General features: G+C 43.0%; 1 protein-coding gene across 1 annotated transcript in view; it reads right to left on the bottom strand.

Annotated features, from left to right (window-relative positions):
* COL22A1 (collagen type XXII alpha 1 chain) overlaps positions 1–18,563 on the bottom strand; it is a 219,428-nt gene that overhangs the window by 68,181 nt on the left and 132,684 nt on the right. The window contains exons 20-23 of the mRNA XM_075705826.1: positions 15,816–15,845; positions 14,851–14,904; positions 13,873–13,926; positions 2,680–2,733 (exon numbers count right to left, since the gene is read on the bottom strand). Coding sequence (XP_075561941.1) covers positions 2,680–2,733; positions 13,873–13,926; positions 14,851–14,904; positions 15,816–15,845 — 192 coding nt within the window. The remainder of the gene's footprint in view (positions 1–2,679; positions 2,734–13,872; positions 13,927–14,850; positions 14,905–15,815; positions 15,846–18,563) is intronic.

Below are 18,563 nucleotides of genomic sequence, written 5' to 3' on the forward strand. Positions count from 1 at the left end.
ATACTCATTTTTGGAGGTGCTGACTGGACAACATGGAGCAAATAAGCACATGGACTAGTTTACCACCACAGCTGATTTAGAAGGAAAAAACCATTTTAAAATCTTTTTGGATTAAAATTTAGTTTGAGTCGGTGTGTTCAAGGAGAGAGGCAAAACTAGGGCTACCCTATTGTCACAAAACAGGCTAGCTGAGAAGTTGCCTCCTAGCTGCTGCTTCAGGATCTGACACTTAAATTAACTCTCAAATGTGACTACACTCAGTCAATGGCCCTTGAGAGTCAGACTGACATGGTCTCAACTGCGTTTCATCACTGGATCTGCTGACCCTGCTCCAGAGTAGCCCTCAGGTTGGTTCCCTTGTACAGCTGCCTGACACTTCTGTGGCTTCTCAGTTGGACTGAGCATGACAGCAACTGTTTTTCTTGACAAAGTCCAATAATAACTTCAGACGGTCTTTTCTATGTCTTTCAGCAACAATGTACCATCTACAGCTGCTGTATCCACTCCTTCCTTTTGCCCGTACAGCTATCAATGGGGGGGAATCAGGTCAGAAAACAAAAGTATATTTAAATTTAAAATAGCAGAGGAAAGGGAGGTTATTTTAGTGTTCTAATCTAGTTCATGTATGGCCAACTCAAATCAGCTGGCCCTCAACACCATGGAGATAGCACAGGAACAGGTGACACAGACTTCCAGACATGACTTGGAAGAATATCCACGTAACTACAGCATAAGGAAACTGCTTTTCTTCTTGGCTATTTTTGGGGCATAGTCTGATTAAGAAAAAAAAATGTTGACAAAGTAAGCATTTTCTCCAAACAGAAATATGGAAATCTGCAGTAATATGTCCAGAACAGAGTGCCACTGCAGGAATAGGAACAATATTTTTTCATTTTTACAGTTAGCTTGGAGGAACAGTCAGTTTAAGTATCCCTCGATGGGGCTAGCATTATATGCGGTTTTAATTAACATAAAATTTGCTAACTTTATTTAGCCTGTGCAGAAAGGAAAATTACTTAATGCTATGTCAGCAATTTTCTCAGATACATTTATAAAATTGCTAACACATGCACATATATTTTTTAAAAGTTGCAGGGAACCTGAGCTGAGCAAGTGTGACATTGTTTGGATGGATAGTGTTAGATATCTGAGAAATAATGCATGGAGAAAAATCTTCCCCAAAAGCAAGGAAAAGCCTCTCCCAGTGGTTCAGAAGGCTTGAGGGGACCTTTTAATGTTATCCAATGGCAGGGGGGAAGAAATCTTTTAAATCTATTAGAAGTACTGTCTTCATTCCTCTTGAAGGCTGTTGATTAAATACTTGCAAACCAGACACTGTATCAAAGGAAAAAGTCTTAAAAATATGTAAACCAGTATCAAGTGGTGTTTTGCAGGGTAAGGTTCCCAGCTGGACGCAGGGGCCCTCACCTGCACAGAGTGGCAAGCCCTTGGATTGCCTCTCTGACATCCTCCACAGACATGTGAAAAGCTCATTACAAAACGTCTGCCACAGAAACCATTTCTAGATCATGCTTTCTGGTTACAAGGGCATAGCTTGCCAGAGGAAATAAATGAAAAAACAGCATCTGCTGTCCAGCAGTGTGCTGTTTGTTGCAATACATCACCAACAGCTGTAGTAATGGAGGCTTTTCATTCCTGCCCATAATTTAACTGATTATTGAAGCAAAATCCCAAAGCCAAAGATCCAGTTTATTAATTTATTATTGAAAAGGGAATGAATGAAATGCTCAGTTTTATCCTGAGTGGTCAGTTTAAAGTGAGGTTTCATCTTTCCTGCTTGAGGATACTCCCGTAGATTTTTTTTTTATTGCATGGTTGACCTTACAAAGTGACTTTCGTCAGCTGAATTTGGTTACAAAGTTAGCAAGAAACCAACCCAGAGGCAAGTGGCAGTGTTATTATAATACAGGGCAGAATGGGTTGATCCAAGGTGGAGCCAAATCCTCTCTGACGACTCTTAACACACACAGCACTATTTTGCCCTTATGATGTTACAGATGGTGCAATTTGGAGCACTAAAGCCAAAAGTTTTTAAAAAAAGGAGCTAAGGAGTCATTAACTTAAGACATCCTTCCTCACGGGAAGAATAAACATTTAGTTTTAAACCCCTGTCTCTACATTCCCCAATAAGCCAACACCTATCACTCTATAACAAGTAGAAATGTGAGTATCAAAGCCACAAAAAGAGTCTTGTGCTCAAAGACGTGTGCTTTCTGAATAGCAAATACCTTTTAAACTGCTTCTTCCCTCAAGACTGCAGCACAGGAGGTATATCTGCAATTGCCAATTCACACAGCCAACAATTAACTGAGATACTGCCCTAAATATTACAAAACACAAATCATTGTTTTCCCTCCAGAATGATACTGCTCTATACACAAACAATGGGGAAATCACATACAAAACAGCTCCTTATGTCCCTGTTCAAAGATGCTGAAAAACTGTGGAAGGTAAAAGTAATTGCTGCCAGACAGGCAGACTTCTCTCAATCACAACAGGATAAATTAGTTTGGCTCTTAAAGGAGAAACACCAACTTCAAAGACTGCGAATTGGAAGAGAACAAGGTCACGGCATGCTGCATTGTGGTTCCAAGTCACCTGTTGTCACAAAATATGTTTTTCCGCATGTTATATGAAAATGAAGAGATCATCACTTACCTGAGGGCCGATCAGACCATTGATTCCTGGGAATCCAGGTTCTCCCTTTTTACCCTGCGTGTTCAACATAGAGAAAATATTAGACACCAGGGCAAAGACTGCTACTGACTTTCCAAAGTCTTTCACCCCAAAACTGGTAAATCACCATAATGTGGGCACACAAAACATGAAGGCTAGAAACGAAGGCAGCAGACACCAGTTGGATGTAAAACTCCAGTTGACTTCGGCAGGTCTGTATCTCTCCAGATTGTGATAACAGCTCCCACAGATGAGCGTTTGTCTCATGCACGTCTTGGCACCTCTTACGCTCTGCAGCCCCACCTGGGTGCTGCCCACAGAGGGTCAGAGAAGCCGCAGTGCTGAGATGCAGCCAAGGGAGGTACCACGTGTAGACACGCTGAGAGGCACTTTCCTTGCTGCAGTCTAGCCCTTCACACCTCCCCAGCAAAGCCAAGCAATGCCCCTTGTGTTCCTTGCACTGCCTCATGCATTAAGAAAGAAAATAATTAACAACTCTGGTGCATGGGTGAACATAAAAGATTCACAATCTCTAAGCCAGAAAACAGGAATCCATGAGGCATCTCTAACGAAGGCTGGCATTACCACCAAGGGACAGAGCTCACTGACTCCTCTGCAAACAAAAGAAGATTCCTCCAGATGAACCAGAGAGCTTCACCGGTGCAAGGGAAGGACAAGCCAGGACCTGGAGTATACCCTTAAGATAAGTTCACCTATACGGATGCTGCGGCACCGGTGTTCCCCATGGGTTTGACCTCTAATAGTTCACAAGGAAAAAGTCCTACATAACAAACAAAGAGGAGAAAGGATGTAGTAAGGATGCCTGAAGCACTGAAGTCAAGGCAGAGGTTGGATTTGCTTCTGAACTCAACAGATGACTTTCTGCGTTACTTTGGGCAGGTCACATATTTTGCGACTCAGCTTTCTTGTAAAAAGAATCCTTCCTTCCCTGCCATTTAATAGGCACTGAATCATTAATACTTCTGAGGTTGCTAGTAATATACTAGCAGGGTACAAGAGGAGTCATGTAAAGATCTGAGAGACAGAGAAAAGTGATTTCCCCCCCCCTCATTTCTACTTCTCACCCAAACTAATTTTCTTTTTAGAAGGATAGTAAACTAAGCAAGTTTCATGTCACTGGTGATGTGATTGGTCATACGAATCAGATATATAATTTTCCCTTTATTTTTCTTTATTAAAATATGTCCTGAAACAATTTATATTATTCCTTCTGAGGTAAATGAGTGAAAAAAATAAAAACATCATGAAACCCCTGAATTTTCATCATCTTTTCCCTGGTTTTGACTGAATTTCATTACCTGGTGTGTCAGTATCTGATCTTTTGCTTATTTTTCTCATAACAAAAAAAGCAGCTGTCATATACAGAAGAATTTAAGAAAAAAATTAAAGGAGTGATTATAAGGCCCTTGGATATCAGAAGAATTTTGTAGTCATTTCCAGGAAGTGACCTTTTTTTTCCATTTCCCTAATACCAATAAAAATCTGCATTATATACTCAAGTACATGCACTATGTGCATGCACTCTTGTACACTCATGAGTGCTCCTACTTTTTCAAAATCCATCACTTCTTTGCTTGTCAAAGCCAAAAGGAGCCCATTTTTAACCTGAAGGACTCACGTCACCACATGATTCAACATGTGTTTCCTAGTTAAAGATGCTCATTTTGCCAACTGCCAAGGTGACCATGCAAGGGACACTGTTAAAATCTGCATTTAAATAAATAAATAAGCTTATGAATAGAGCATGCAGGGTGCAGCGTGTGTGGCCAGACATGGGAGATGAGTATGACTGCATGCCACCTCCAGCTTCAACATGGGAGCCGTGCATTAAGGTGTCTGGTTCCACAGCTACAACACTGAGGCCAGCATACAACACTGTGTAACTGATTCCTCCATGTCCCACCAACCTCGCTGGTCACTGGGCATAATTACAACCCGCCTTATACCTCCCCTTGTAATGTTTTTGCACCTTCTTAGACTAATTCAGAGACTGCACTAGAGGCAGGAATTGGATATACACACTTTTGATAACCCTTTGAAGGAACGTAATGGAATTAGCTCCGCAAGTAGTCACACACGTATTGCAAGTTGGAGAGCATGAACACACGCTGTTGTGTACTCTACACAAAACCACAATGGGTGATACATACATTAGTGTTCAGGGCACAAAATCTCAATGAGCCTTGTAACCTTGCAAGTGAAGAGACGTGACTAGTACACCTAGACCTTATTTTGGAAGTCCACAAGGGTGTGGCTTTAGCAGCTTTATAGTTTAAGGGCATTATCTTGTTACAGTTTGCTGAACTGCTGCTTTTTGGAAACTTGGTCCCACCTGTAAAACAGTATTTGGGGAACCTGAGGAAGGTTGTAGCAGCACCACCTTCTCCCCAAACCCATCTCAAAAGCCAAGAAGGTGGAGGAAGGACATATTTTACCTCCTATGACAAGCATATACTGTTCTGTTTCCATACTGATGGCTGGGCACTCTGCTCTGCAGCAGCAATGAGACATGTGAAAGGAACCTACCCCTTCCTTGGGTATAATGCTGAGAAACTTTGGTGCTCTTCAAAACACTGAGAAATCCCTTAAAGCAGCATATAATTATACGGACAGAGAGGCTGAGAGTGTAATTTCCCATTGTGAAGGGGACATTTTGGCCACTCAGACTTTAGCCAAAACCAAACTACAACAGATAGATGCTCCATAACATTACAGCCTATCTGTAAAGTACAGAAATACTTGCTGGGAGAAATTATACCTATGAGAGCAAAGCTCAGCGAAATGTCACATCACCTAATAATATGACAGAGAAAACCAGCAATTATGCTCTGTTACTTATAGTAAGAATCAGCTAGATATGTAAGAATGTGTACCCTTTGACTATATGAAATATATGTTATTTGCCTTCATCAGCAATTCGAACAATAGCACAGTTAAAAATGTGTGTTGGAAATGGATATATTTACCTCACTGACAATTACAGTTTCACTCTGGGTTTAATCTACACCATCAATCCCTTTTTCCTTCTTTTTGTTCATTTGCTTACGTTTTGATTTTTGCACAGCTGAACTTTGCCAGGGCAGGCAATGTCATGTGAACATGTCAAGCACACACAAATATATATGAATACAACCATCCATCAGAAAGGTCTCTACCATACAGAAGACAGGAAACCAAGGGAAAATGTTGGCTCCACTCTGCTAGAGGGTAAATTTTGAAAGGTATCATAGCCCAAGACTGTTTCTCATCTTGCTGTCCAATAGCCAGAAGGGCCATATATTTTCATAGCATGTTTTTCACTAGGGTTTGGCCCCAGGAACAGAAGTGGATTTGGTACAAAGTACATAGGAAGCATCCTTAATTGTGAACGAATATGACTACTAGCATAAATGCCAACTATTTCCTCTGTAAATGAGGTGGGATACTAGGATTGTCCCTTTCAGCCCTGTCCTTTTACCTCTGCATTACTAGAGAAGCCAGAAGAAATCCAGCAGTGTTAATCAATGTTTGAGCTCTGTGAAGGCACCAGCCTTTTACAGTCTCCATATGTATTAGATAATGACAGTAAATTATGAAGTGAGAGCATCTCCCTAGCTTGAGGATGCAAATACCATCAGCGTTGGCCAGCTGATGGCTGATCATGGGGGCTCTTGTGACAAAGAAAAAAAAGGGCTGTAAGGTCTTCTGGACATTAAGAGAGATTGCACCTTGGGACTGGCTTCTTCCAAAAAGTCTACCTAGTTTGCTGGGCAAACTTATTCTCCTCTCTCTCCTGGATTATTTATGCATCTGCCCCTGGAGATACCAATCAACTATCTCCTTCCCTTGGACCCTGAGAGTCTGAGGTTGTTCAAATCAAGGGGAGTTCATACACAGAGAAATAAGAGTTGAACCAGTGTTGACTGCCCATTTCAAGTTGTGACTGGCCAGAACAGCAGCTTCATATGCAACAACCCAGTTAGACAGGAGAGAGATGAGTCAACAAGGGGAAAGTCAAATACCTGTATTTCTGTCCCACCATCAAACGCACAAAGAGCTCAGCAGCCCTCCAGGGATCTGATAAATTTATCTCCCCCATGACAGCTAACAGGGATAAACCTTTCATGTATTGGCAAGTGCTCTTGACACATCTCTTCTGGGTGGAGGGTCTGCCCTGAACCCAGTAGTCCCTAGTTTTAACAGGACCCTTTAGACTCTACTGCAAAACAAATACGTAGCACTTACTGAGACTTATAGCCTCCTAATCTAGTTGTAAAGAGTTGAGAAAGGTCTGTTAAGCTTTTGGTGCAGCTCTGACTTCGGGGATAAACATTCAGGGGATGTGGACACATGAACATGAAAACCTGCTGAAACATGACAGCTGAATTAAAGATGCAGAAGACATCCCTTTGTAACTCACTCCTGGAGGTGCATCTGTTTGTCTTCCTTCCAACCTGACAGACTGCAACACCAAACTTTGCAAATAGCTCACAAAAAAAAGGGTCTTGCAGTAAGATATTTCTAAGTTATCTCTGTTTCTACAGTCAACTCACTCTCATTCTGTGCTTTGCATACATTATTTGGTGCATGAAGTAAATTTAAAAAAGGGGAATTATTATTACTTATCTGCCTGACTCATGTACATTGGAGTCTTAATCATGGAGAAGGATATTAATTAAAGGTTACTATTTTAAAAAGATATTTTCCAATTTTTTTTAGCCATAAGACTAATCTTACTATCCTATGGGACTTCTGTTTTGTTTTGGTTTGGTTTTTTGTTTTGCACTTATTGTTCTTTGATCATGGAAAAATTTTGACAATGCAAATTTAGAAAACTAGGCTGCAGTGCAACACATCAAACTCAAAATGGATCTAGGTGACTGCTACCTCATGCCTATGTGGAAAGTACTGCTATAGGATAAATAGATGTTTTCTTTTGGTTTCCTTCTGAAATTTCAATCACTTGAATGAACTTGCATCATTTCAGTAAGAGGCAAATTCTTGAAATCCAAGTTATGTGGAGCACACTTCAGAAGAACCCTACGTTTAGGCTAGATTACCCAAAGATCTGCATGCTTTCCAGGAGCATGTCATACATCTGCAGCTTTTGTGTCTATCATGCAAAAAAAGTTGGGTTTATTTCCAACAGATATTTGAGTAGATCAAATGTCAAACACCTTAAGAGCAGAATCAAAGCACTTTCAATTCTCTTCAGTTTCACAGAAGAAAGAGGAGGACAGGAAGAGGGGAAAAAATCCCCACAAAACCACCCTAGAATTAAAACAGACTTTCAGAGTGCTACCTCTTTTCAGGCAGTTTTAGTAAAATCAGAGAGACAGTATTGTCTATCACTCAAAGGTCTTATGGGACAGATGAGAACAGCAAAGCTTCTTTCTTCCCACTGTGTGCTCTTGATATGAGGGTATCGTTGTCAAAATATAGATGTCAGGTGCCAGGCACTTGGAAGAAGCTGGCTAACAAAATGAACATAACCCAGTTGCCTGGTTCAGGTTGGAATCTCCTGCCCCCAGACAGGATCAAAGGACGGACGTGAATTGTCAGATTAGCAGTTCAGCAGATGTACTGAGGAGACTGCACATTTCTTCTGTGCCCATAAAACACTTCAAGACCTGCAACTAAAGCAGGCTAACAGAGAAGTGCTTTAAAATGCCCAAAAGATGATCTGCCTTCCCAGTTTATGCTCGTATGAGTGTGTTTCCACTACTGAGCCACTCCCCAAAATGTAAGCTGCCCTCCAATTAGCTTTCCACTTTAAAGACTATGTCTGTAAGTGTACATTATTCTAATTACATTGAAAACACATGCTCCTTACTGAAGCTCCTGGGAATGGGCTGCAGGAGGGAGAGGTTCATATGCAGCAAGATTAGCTTATGATAAATTTGGCAATCAGATCTCTATAATACCATCAGCTCTTTTTAGAGCACAATACCCCCTTCACTCTCTGCCCCCAAACACATCTCGTTTAATTTTTTTCTAAATAAAACATTAGGAAGACGCTCTAGCACATTCTTCAGTTATCTCAGGAGTCTGTCTTTTCTAATGCAAACTATGGTCCTGTAACGTCTTCTTCAGTCTGTCCTCTGCTCCCTCAGACCCCATCCTCCTGCACAGCATCAAATCCTAGCCTTCAGGCACACTTTCTGTGACTCACCAGCAACCTTTATGCTTTTGAGAACAGCTGTGAGCATGCTGCTTTCTTGTCCACAACTTCTGGAAAGTTGTCTGAGAGTAACAGAGTGGTTACTCTCTAAGCTCTAAACTGCTTGGAGATGACCTGCTGGGTATGGCTGGGCTATTTCTAAAGTTCTCAGTGCTTGCAGATAGCAAGCCCTCAAAAGGCAACAGAGACGTAAAATAGAATAAATAGAATCACTGAGGTTGGAAAAGACCCTTAAGATCATTGAGTCCAACTGTTAACCTAACACTACCAAGTCCACCACTAAACCATGTCCCTAAGCACAACATCTACATGTCTTTTAAACACCTCCAGGGATGGTCACTCAACCACTTCCCTGGGCAGCTAAACCTCCCCTGGTACAGCTTGGGGCCATTTCCTCTCGTCGTCCTATTGCCAGTTACTTGGGAGAAGAGACCAACACCCACCTCACTACAACCTCCTTTCAGGTAGTTGTAGAGAGCGATAAGGTCTCCCCTCAGCCTCCTCTTCTCCAGGCTAAACAACCCCAGTTCCCTCAGCCGCTCCTCATAAGGCCTGTGCTCCAGACCCTTTACCAGCTTCGTTGCCCTTCTCTGAATGTGCTCCAGCACCTCAATGTCTTTCTTGTAGTGAGGGGCCCAAAACTGGACACAGTATTCAAAGTGCAGCCTCACCAGTGCCATGTACAGGGGGACAATCACCTCCCTGCTCCTGCTGGCCACAGCATTCCTGATACAAGCCAGGATGCTGTTGGCCTTCTTGGCCACCTGGGCACACTGCTGGCTCATGTTCAGCTGGCTGCCGACCAACAACCCCAGGTCCTTTTCTGCTGCTCAGCTTTCCAACCACTCTTCCCCAAGCCTGTAGCATTGCCTGGGGTTGTTGTGACCGAAGTGCAGGACCCAGCACTTGGCCTTGTTTAATCTCATACAGTTGGCCTCAGTCCATCGATACAGCCTGTCCAGATCCCTCTGTAGAGCTTTTCTACCCTCAAGCAGATCAACACTCCTGCCCAACTTGACGTCACCGGCAAACTTACTGAAGGTGCACTCGATCCCCTCATCCAGATCATTGATAAAGATATTAAATAGAACTGGCCCAAATACCAAGCCCTGGGGAACACCACTTGGTCTTAAGCATGGTTTTAAGCAATCTGTAACACAGTCTTAAGCAATCTGTAATACCAAAGCCAGAAGAAGCCTTGGCTCATCAGAAGGGCTTGACGACAGGGCTTCTTCACCCCACTTGGTTATTCAGCCATACTTGTACCACACATCAGCAGAAGCCTCTGCAACTGCTCCAAGAAATGTGCAGTCTAAGCAGAGGTGATGGAAAGATTTTTATGCAAGTATAATGAATGCATTTAAATGAAAGACTAAGCTTTCAGTAGGCATCCTAAGAAATTAAACTGATGCTTTCTTTACTATAACTCAAATGGTGACTCTATAAAGAATATGCCTTCTTTATTGGCAACTGTACTATCCCATGTATTCTTTTATTTCTTCAGCAATACCAGGAACAGCAACTTCAGGCTAAAAGAATATCATACTTCCTCTTTTCCTAGAAATCTTCCCAAAATGTATGACCCTATTCCTGTCAGCCAAACTGTCACTAGGGTATTTGGCACATATGTCATCTTCTGTGAAATCTACACACTGTGTAGGTGGCTCCTGCATCGTATTTCTAACACCAGCCAACATTGCCTCTGTCCTTGCACAGCTCAGGATCCTTCACTTCCAGTTGTCTGTATTATGAGACATGTATTCCTCTATGAAATGGTTCCAAACATCTTTATTCCATTAGTAGTTTGTGTCAGTTGCATTACATCTAGCTGAAGTACTGCAGGCTTCTAAGAACTCCCAACAAATGGTCATATCTGCATCCCTGAGTCAGGACAGGGGCTCTGTACATGTGCCGACTTCATTTACATCTTGGTTGAGGACCATAAAGCAAAACTGAGGTTGAATCATACTGCACAATGGTGACTATTTTACATCAGCCCCTTTGCACCATGATGCTTAAGAGGTTCCTGAAGTCAATCTTGCATTGTAATCTGTCCCTTATGTTACAGGATATTAGTGCAGAAGAGTTATAAAGTACCTCAGGAACCAAATTTTCCGGAGATAGAAGCTGGTGTAGCATTATGTCTGAAAACCCTCCCCCTGTATAAAACAGCAGAGGGACCAGCCAAGCAGACGGTTAGTGATCTTCATCTGTTCTGCATAGGTCTGCTAATAATACTGAAAAGTAGTCCCAAATCTGCCTCTAGCTATGTCTGATTCTTCTGTCCTTATCACAATGAAGAAGGCTACATGTATGCTAAATGGGCTTAAGCTGTGCCAGGGGAGGTTTAGGTTGGAAATTAGGAAAAATTTCTTCAGGGAAAGGGTGGTCAAGCATTGGAACAGGCTGCCCAGAGAGGTGGTGGAGTCACCATCCCTGGAAGTGTTCAAAAAACGGGTAGACGTGGCACTTGGGGACATGGTTTAGTCTAGTCTACCCTTGATTAGTTTAAAGTGGACTTGGTAGTGTAGGTTAATGGTTGGACTGGATCATCTTAAAGGCCTTTTCCAACCTAAACAATTCTATGATTCTATAAATACAATGGGCCAGGGCTCCACGTGCAAAAAGCACAGGAGCTTGTGTTCATGCAGCTAAACTCTCCTTCTCACAAAAGAAGACGGCCTTTGTCATCCAGCCTGCCAGATCAGTCAGCCTGCAATGCAGGGACATTTGTGGGAGACAACTACTTGGCATGATCCAAAGGTGTGCTGGGGAACATGCTCAGGGCTGAACAAACCCACGCTTACACCGCTGCTCTGGCTGTTTGGTTTGCTCACATACTTGTATAGCCTTACAGTCCTACCCCTATTTACAGGGGGCACAGAGGTGAAAATATGTGAATGTCTCAGAACAGAGTCATAGAATCATTTAGGTTGGAAAATACCCTTAAGGTCGAGCCCAGTCGTTAGCCTAACACCGCCAAATCCACCACTAAACCATGTCCCTAAGCACCACATCTACACATCTTTTAAATACCGCCAGGCATGGTCACTCCGCCACTTCCCTGGGCAGCCTGTCCAGTGCTTGACAGCCTTTCAGTGAAGAATTTTTTCCTAATATCCAATCAACAAGCTAGGTGTTACAACAAGCCAGGGCTGGAGCCACAAATGAAACTGAGGCATCGTGACCCCGGCCACGCCCTCATCACTGGGCTATGCTGCTGGAGAGCCTTCTTGTTTGGCTGTGTGCAAGGGGGTTCGCTACAGCTCTGAGCTGTGGCTTCCAAGCCTGCCTTCACCTCACATCCAGTCATTTAAAACTAGACTAAAACAAATATTTGAGGAGATCTCTGCTCTTGGCATTTTAACTTCTACGCCTGTCTAGAGAAATGCTTTCTGCAGCCAAATTTATGTAAGATGGTAATCAATGTCTGGATTTATATTTGTGCTTTGTCAAGAACTGTACTAATGGTGAATCAGTAGTATCTGCTAATCTGTTCTCTCTCCCACATGTAGATTATCCATGTAGATCCACCAAACCCAGGACTTTGATTCATTTCATGTATTCAGTAATTAAATAATGAATGGCCTTTAATTAAAAAAAAAAAATCTATCTGCCTAAGATGTCTGGTGAGTAATAAAGACCCTTAGGAGAAGAAGTCTAACTAGCTAGACACAACAGAGTCTAGGGAAACATTCAAAGACAGTATGGATCAAATGACATCTCTAATCAAATGATCATTAACAGGAGCATTTTGTGTCCTGTTGCAGACCCTGACAGATCACTGTCCTTTACCCAGCTAATATGATCTATTAATCATTCAAGAAGCAATGTTTCACAGCAGGCTTTAAAACCAGGACAATTCAGAACTTGTCAACTCATAAGTAAAGCACAGCACAGTTATTTGCTAAAGTGGTAAGGTAAAATTTTCTAAAGACTGGAAAAGTACAAGAAAACAAGTAAATGCCCTTTTCCACCATGGCATTAAAATGAGACTGCATGCCCCATCTTCCCAAGAAGACTCCTCAAAGCCAAGCTTACAGCTGAATTTAATATCATGCATTTCAATGGGAAGTCTGTAGAAAACCACCTACCAAAGAATATATTTCTTTCCTGTACTGTCCTTTGCCCATAAGCCTCCCATGCTCACAGGTAGCTCTTTCACACCCACTCTTCAACAGCACTGGTGCTGACTCAAGTGCAAAGCATTACAGGCAGCCCCCATGATCTCTACGGATTAAGCTATGATCAAGTCTCTGTGACTACTTAAAAAAGTAGCCCATCAAACAGCAGTACTGAGACTCAAGTGACTACCTCCACAAAGGTTAAACAGGTATCTCAATTCCACTCTTACCTGTTGTCTAGTGAGGTGTTCTTCATACGAATGGGCTGAAGCAAGGAAGGGCAGGTTCAGAGCATTCATGCAGTGTGATCAGGCCCACTATGAAATTTACTTTTTGTCAGTACTTGAATATTTCAAGACATAACTCTGAGTCAGAGAAAACCTAATCTTTTTTCTAACAAGAGGAAACTATCTAAGCTCCTGCTGGTGAATGGTACACCATCCCGTTTTGTGGGAGCTTCTGTCTGAGTACAGACCAAACAGAAAGTAATAAGCATTGCAAGTGTCTGCACTTATTTGACTTCCAGGGCAACAGCATTTCTCTGAACTTTCAGCCTGTCCATATTATTCATGGCTTTACACGCTCAGAGTCATATCAAGAATCCTCTTGGCAGCAAGGAGCAGACACAAAGACAGGAGAGCAAACGACAAGAAAGAAACTTTCCTAGGGTCCCGCAGGGTACTGCATACAATCTGTGGACTCCAAGAGGTACCAAAAGTTGCTGAACCATACAAAAGGAATAGAGGAAAAGATCTGGGCCTCCAGGATCCTTAAATAAGTAGAAATGTATATGTAAAGTGGGTCAAACCTTATTGAGCAAAGCTGACCCCAGGCTCTTGAGATTTACTTTAAGTCAAAACAGCAACTCACCCTTTGACCTGGTAAACCAGGGACTCCAGGCTTGCCTTCCAGACCAGTCTCTCCCTTTAAAAGTGAAGAGTTTTAGAAAGTTAACTGATTAAGAACTAATGAACTATATAACCACTTCCTAGCTGTTCTGTGCTACCATTACTGCATGGCTACCTAGACAACTCTTACCTCGTAATTATGTTGTCCTGTGAGCAGAAGAGAATAAGAAAACAGGACAGAGAAAAGTGACAATGCCCTGATTAAATACAGAGCACACAACTATATTACATAATTTAAACCAGATTTACCTATGTAACGCATCTTCACAATGTCATCAATTTTATAAAACCCAATCAACAGTGAAACACAACAAATAATTCAGAAGTGAGAAAATACAGAGTATTTGCAAGTGAGACAGCAGTGACAGTCTGAACTGAGATATCCTGCAGAGTTGGATTATAAAATATAAGTAGAATAAGCTACAATTAAGTCAAAAGTAAGAATGCTGGCATGTCTAAATTGTTACAAAAATTGTGTTGAAACACAAACACACATACCCAACTCTTACTTTTCATCAACAGAATATTTTAGCCAGGACCTTGTGGCATGAAGCCAACCCCTTTTACAGCAATCGTTCTCTGACTTTCATTACATGAAAGCTTGCAAGTTACCACTGAGTGCCTCTCTGAGATGTACTGAATGCCCATACAGCTCTTCAGGACATTAGAAATAGAAAAACAATCAGGTTCTGCATGACAAGAGCCTTGAGGCAAAGTCTGCCTCTGTGCAATGACTGCCCACGTCCTGGGTGCCTTCTCCGTATGTTCAGAGTGGCTGTCCACAGCAGGAGACCTTCTCTCAGCAGTGAAGAAAACAGGAGGCTGGGGACACTGTTTAAGTTCTTAGTGCCTGAGTAATGTATAAGATTTCACATGTATGCCTCACACCAGTCTGAGTTCCAGTTTCTGGGAACTGCAAGCAGTGAGAGAAACAACTTACCGGAGGTCCAGGAAGTCCAGGCTGGCCTTGTGGTCCTCGTGGCCCAGGCTCTCCCTACAGAAAGGTTTTTTAAAAAAAAGTGTTAAAATATCTGTATGAAAAATTATATGGGCACATTACTCATCCTGGCCATCTTTACAGGACCTATACCACTGCTTTCCTCATAGGTCCCAAAGAACCAGTGCAGAGACCAGCTGGTTTTCTCCTTAACCCTTCAGCTACTTGAATTAGCAGCACTCATTAGACTGCACACAGACTGATCCACCCACACTCAGCAGGCATCTATCCATAACTGGCTCTTTGTTTTTTTAAAGGCAGCAACTCTACTGAAGACACTGGGCTATCCTGGATATTCCAGTACAACACTGTGGGTTAGGGTTCAATGGTGGAGAAAAGGAATTCTTGCAAAAAAGGCTTCCACGGGCATTTCCCCCAAGCCAGCACAGCTGTGAAGGGCTTTAAAGTATCATTTATATGATGCATATCATTATATTAAATAACAGTAAAATACAAATTACACACGGACAAAAAATAAAAAATTAAATATATTTTATTTATATGCAGCACTAACAGACTGAAGCAACTGGTGTTTTTCCCCTATTTGAGTGTCCATGTTCAGAGACAAACTTAGCATAAAGCTCAAATACAGTTTAACTTTTGTATTAATACATCCCTGGACTTAAAGAATGGCATAGCTGACTCTTTCTAATTCATACTTCTCATTTATGTTAGCTCCACCACACCTGAAAAGGACATTGCCCTTTTGCTTTCTGTTTATTTTCTCCTATTTTCCTATTGTAAACAGGAAAACTTGTTGCTGACAAGTCCTGACAATGCTTCTACCCATCTTAATTTTGAAGCATTATTTTTGAAGCATTATTTTAAAACAAAATGTAATCTATCAGGCAGTTGAACTACATAAAAGCATCCTTGCAAAGGAAGAATAGATATTAAATCTCTCTTACTTGCTCTCCTTTCAGGCCTTCAGTATGCACCTGCAATAAAAACGCAGAGTCATAAAGGGGAAAAAGAGGAAAGACAACGCAAAAGGTGCCAGGGGTATGGTGGTTCCCCACAGTGTAATTTTCTCCCCTTGCCATTCCCTCGAGATGCACACTAACTGCTACAGCTCCTCAATTCCCGCTGCAGGCTGGGGGATACTTTCTATTTAAACAGCTCTGACAAACACAAGGTTTGCTCACTCAGTTACCTATGAAGTGATTTGTGTGGCTGTATGAACAGTGAGAACTGAATTCATTATCTCATTGGTATAAATGTTAATAAATTCCCTGGCTCTTGTCTTATTTTAAATTACAAAGTCATACTGAATGAAGAAGGCATCATAAAAACAGCAGGCTGACTTTGGATATGGTGCCTGATTCAGACCTTCCTTCAGCTCCTCAATGTAAGCTACCATGGCTGTGACTGACAGCCGTCAGTCTTCTCAGCCTGTTTTCTACCCACCTCCTGGAAATTTAGGCTCATTTTCAGGTTTTATACATATCTTTCAAAATCTCTTGGCAACCACTGTCGCAACGTTAATGTCACATTTAGGCAGGACAGTAAAAGGCTCTTACCCAGAGTCACAGAATCCTAGAATCGTTTAGGTTGGAAAAGACCTTTAAGATCATCCAGTCCAACCATTAACCTACACTACCAAGTCTACTCTAAGCTACTGAGCTCTCCCTTTCTCCCTCCTTTGCTTTCTACCACATTCTGGGTGAGGAAACTGCCTTCTGCCTTTCTCTTGATGAACAGGGAGCTTCTCATTCTTGTCTTTAGCACCCAGTCCTTCTTTGGCACAGTGCTAAAGTTAATGTTGCTGGTCTCAGTGGCCCTTCAATACTTTCCACCAACAGTCCAAGAGTGCTGTTTCCTAATTTTCGTAATTTTAATCCTTTTTTTTTTAAAAACGTATTGGGTTTGCATGGCAAGGTTTTGGTAGTGGGGGGCTACAGGGGTGGCTTCTGTGAGAAGCCACCAGAAGCTTCCCCCATGTCCGACAGAGCCAACGCCAGCCAGCTCCAAGACTGACCTGCTGCTGGCCAAGGGCGAGCCCATCAGCGACAGTGGTAGCGTCTCTGGGGCAACATATTTAAGAAGGGGAAAAAACTGGTAGGAAACAGCAGCTGGGAGAGAGGAGGGCAAATATGTGAGAGGCAGGACTGTGCAGCCCCCCAGGTCAGTGCAGAAGGAGGGCAGGAGGTGCTCCAGGCACCGGAGCAGAGATTCCCCTGCAGCCCTGGTGCAGCCCATGGGGAGGCAGCTGTGCCCCTGCACCCATGGAGGCCCCCGGGGGAGCAGAGATCCACTGCAGCCCGGGGAGGAGCCCACGCCGGAGCAGGGGGATGTGCCCCAAGGAGGCTGTGACCCCGTGGGAAGCCCTCGCTGGAGCAGGCTCCTGGCAGGAGCTGTGGCCCCGTGGAGAGAGGAGCCCAGGCCGGAGCAGGTTTGCTGGCAGGGCTGGGGACCCCGCGGGGGACCCACGCTGGAGCAGGCTGCTCCTGAAGGGCTGCACCCCGTGGAGGGACCCACGCTGGAGCAGGGGAAGAGTGTGAGGAGTCCTCCCCTGAGGAGGAAGGAGCAGCAGAGACAACGTGTGATGAACTGACCCCAATCCCCATTCCCCGTCCCCTGCGCTGCTCGGGGGGAGGAGGTAGGGAATTCAGGATTGAATTGAGCCCGGGAAGAAGGGAGGGGCGGGGGGAAGGTGTTTTAAGGTATGGTTTTATTTCTTATTACACTACTCTGATTTTGATTGGTAATAAATTAAATTCATTTCCCTAATTTGAATCTGTTTTGCCTGTGATGGTAATTGCTGAGTGATCTCCCTCTCCTTATCTCGACCCCCGAGCAAAGGGGGTCATCATATTTTTCTCCCCCTTTCCAGCTGAGGAGGGGAGTGATAGAGCAGCTTGGTGGGCACCTGGCATCCAGCCAGGGTCAACCCACCACAGAAAGTAAAAGGGATACTCCCTGACTGCTTTGTTACCAGCCCCTGCACAACCCAATTCTAGACCTCTCCTCTGCAGACTTTGCGGTAAATCTTTCTCCATTCACTTGGAGATGACCTCTTCATACCAACAACGCTAACTCTGAACATCCTTATGTCCCTGCTAGTGATGCACCTGGAGTCAGTGAAGGTTTGCTGAAGGCAGAGGGATGCACAAAGGGATGTAAATTTAGAGCCACAGGAAAGATCAACCCCCCTCCCCTATTTTCTCAGTTTGCTTTTTTATCACTGCTTTCCTGATTTCAGCACATCAGTTCCTAGTTGTCTCATATTCCACCAGGACTTTTTCAGACATAATACAAGGAAAGATCATTCCCCCTCATCAGAATTTTCTTTTTTCGTCTCCCCTCCCAACTCTCACATCCAGCCCATGACACAAACACTCAGTAATTCAACTTAATTCTGAACTTTCATTTGCTTTATAACTTTCACAGGCTCTACTTTCCAAGGGCCACTAGGCATCAACTCAACAACTGTCCTGGAAAACACACAGTCCTGTCACAGTATTTCTTTCTCTGATGCACATGAGGCAATGCTTTCGTTGCCTCGTCAAGTCCTAATCTTCACAGTTCAAAATCTCCCAAAGTTGTGGCAGTGATTCTCCTTGTTGGAACCCACCACTTGCCTTCTTAAAAGATCTTCACTGCCTTAAACTTCACTTTTTTTTGAAAAAACTTTTAAGAATATCTCTCATTTAGTA

Source organism: Pelecanus crispus, chromosome 2 (genome assembly GCF_030463565.1).
Source record: "Pelecanus crispus isolate bPelCri1 chromosome 2, bPelCri1.pri, whole genome shotgun sequence".
In the NCBI taxonomy this organism is placed as follows: Eukaryota; Metazoa; Chordata; class Aves; order Pelecaniformes; family Pelecanidae; genus Pelecanus; species Pelecanus crispus.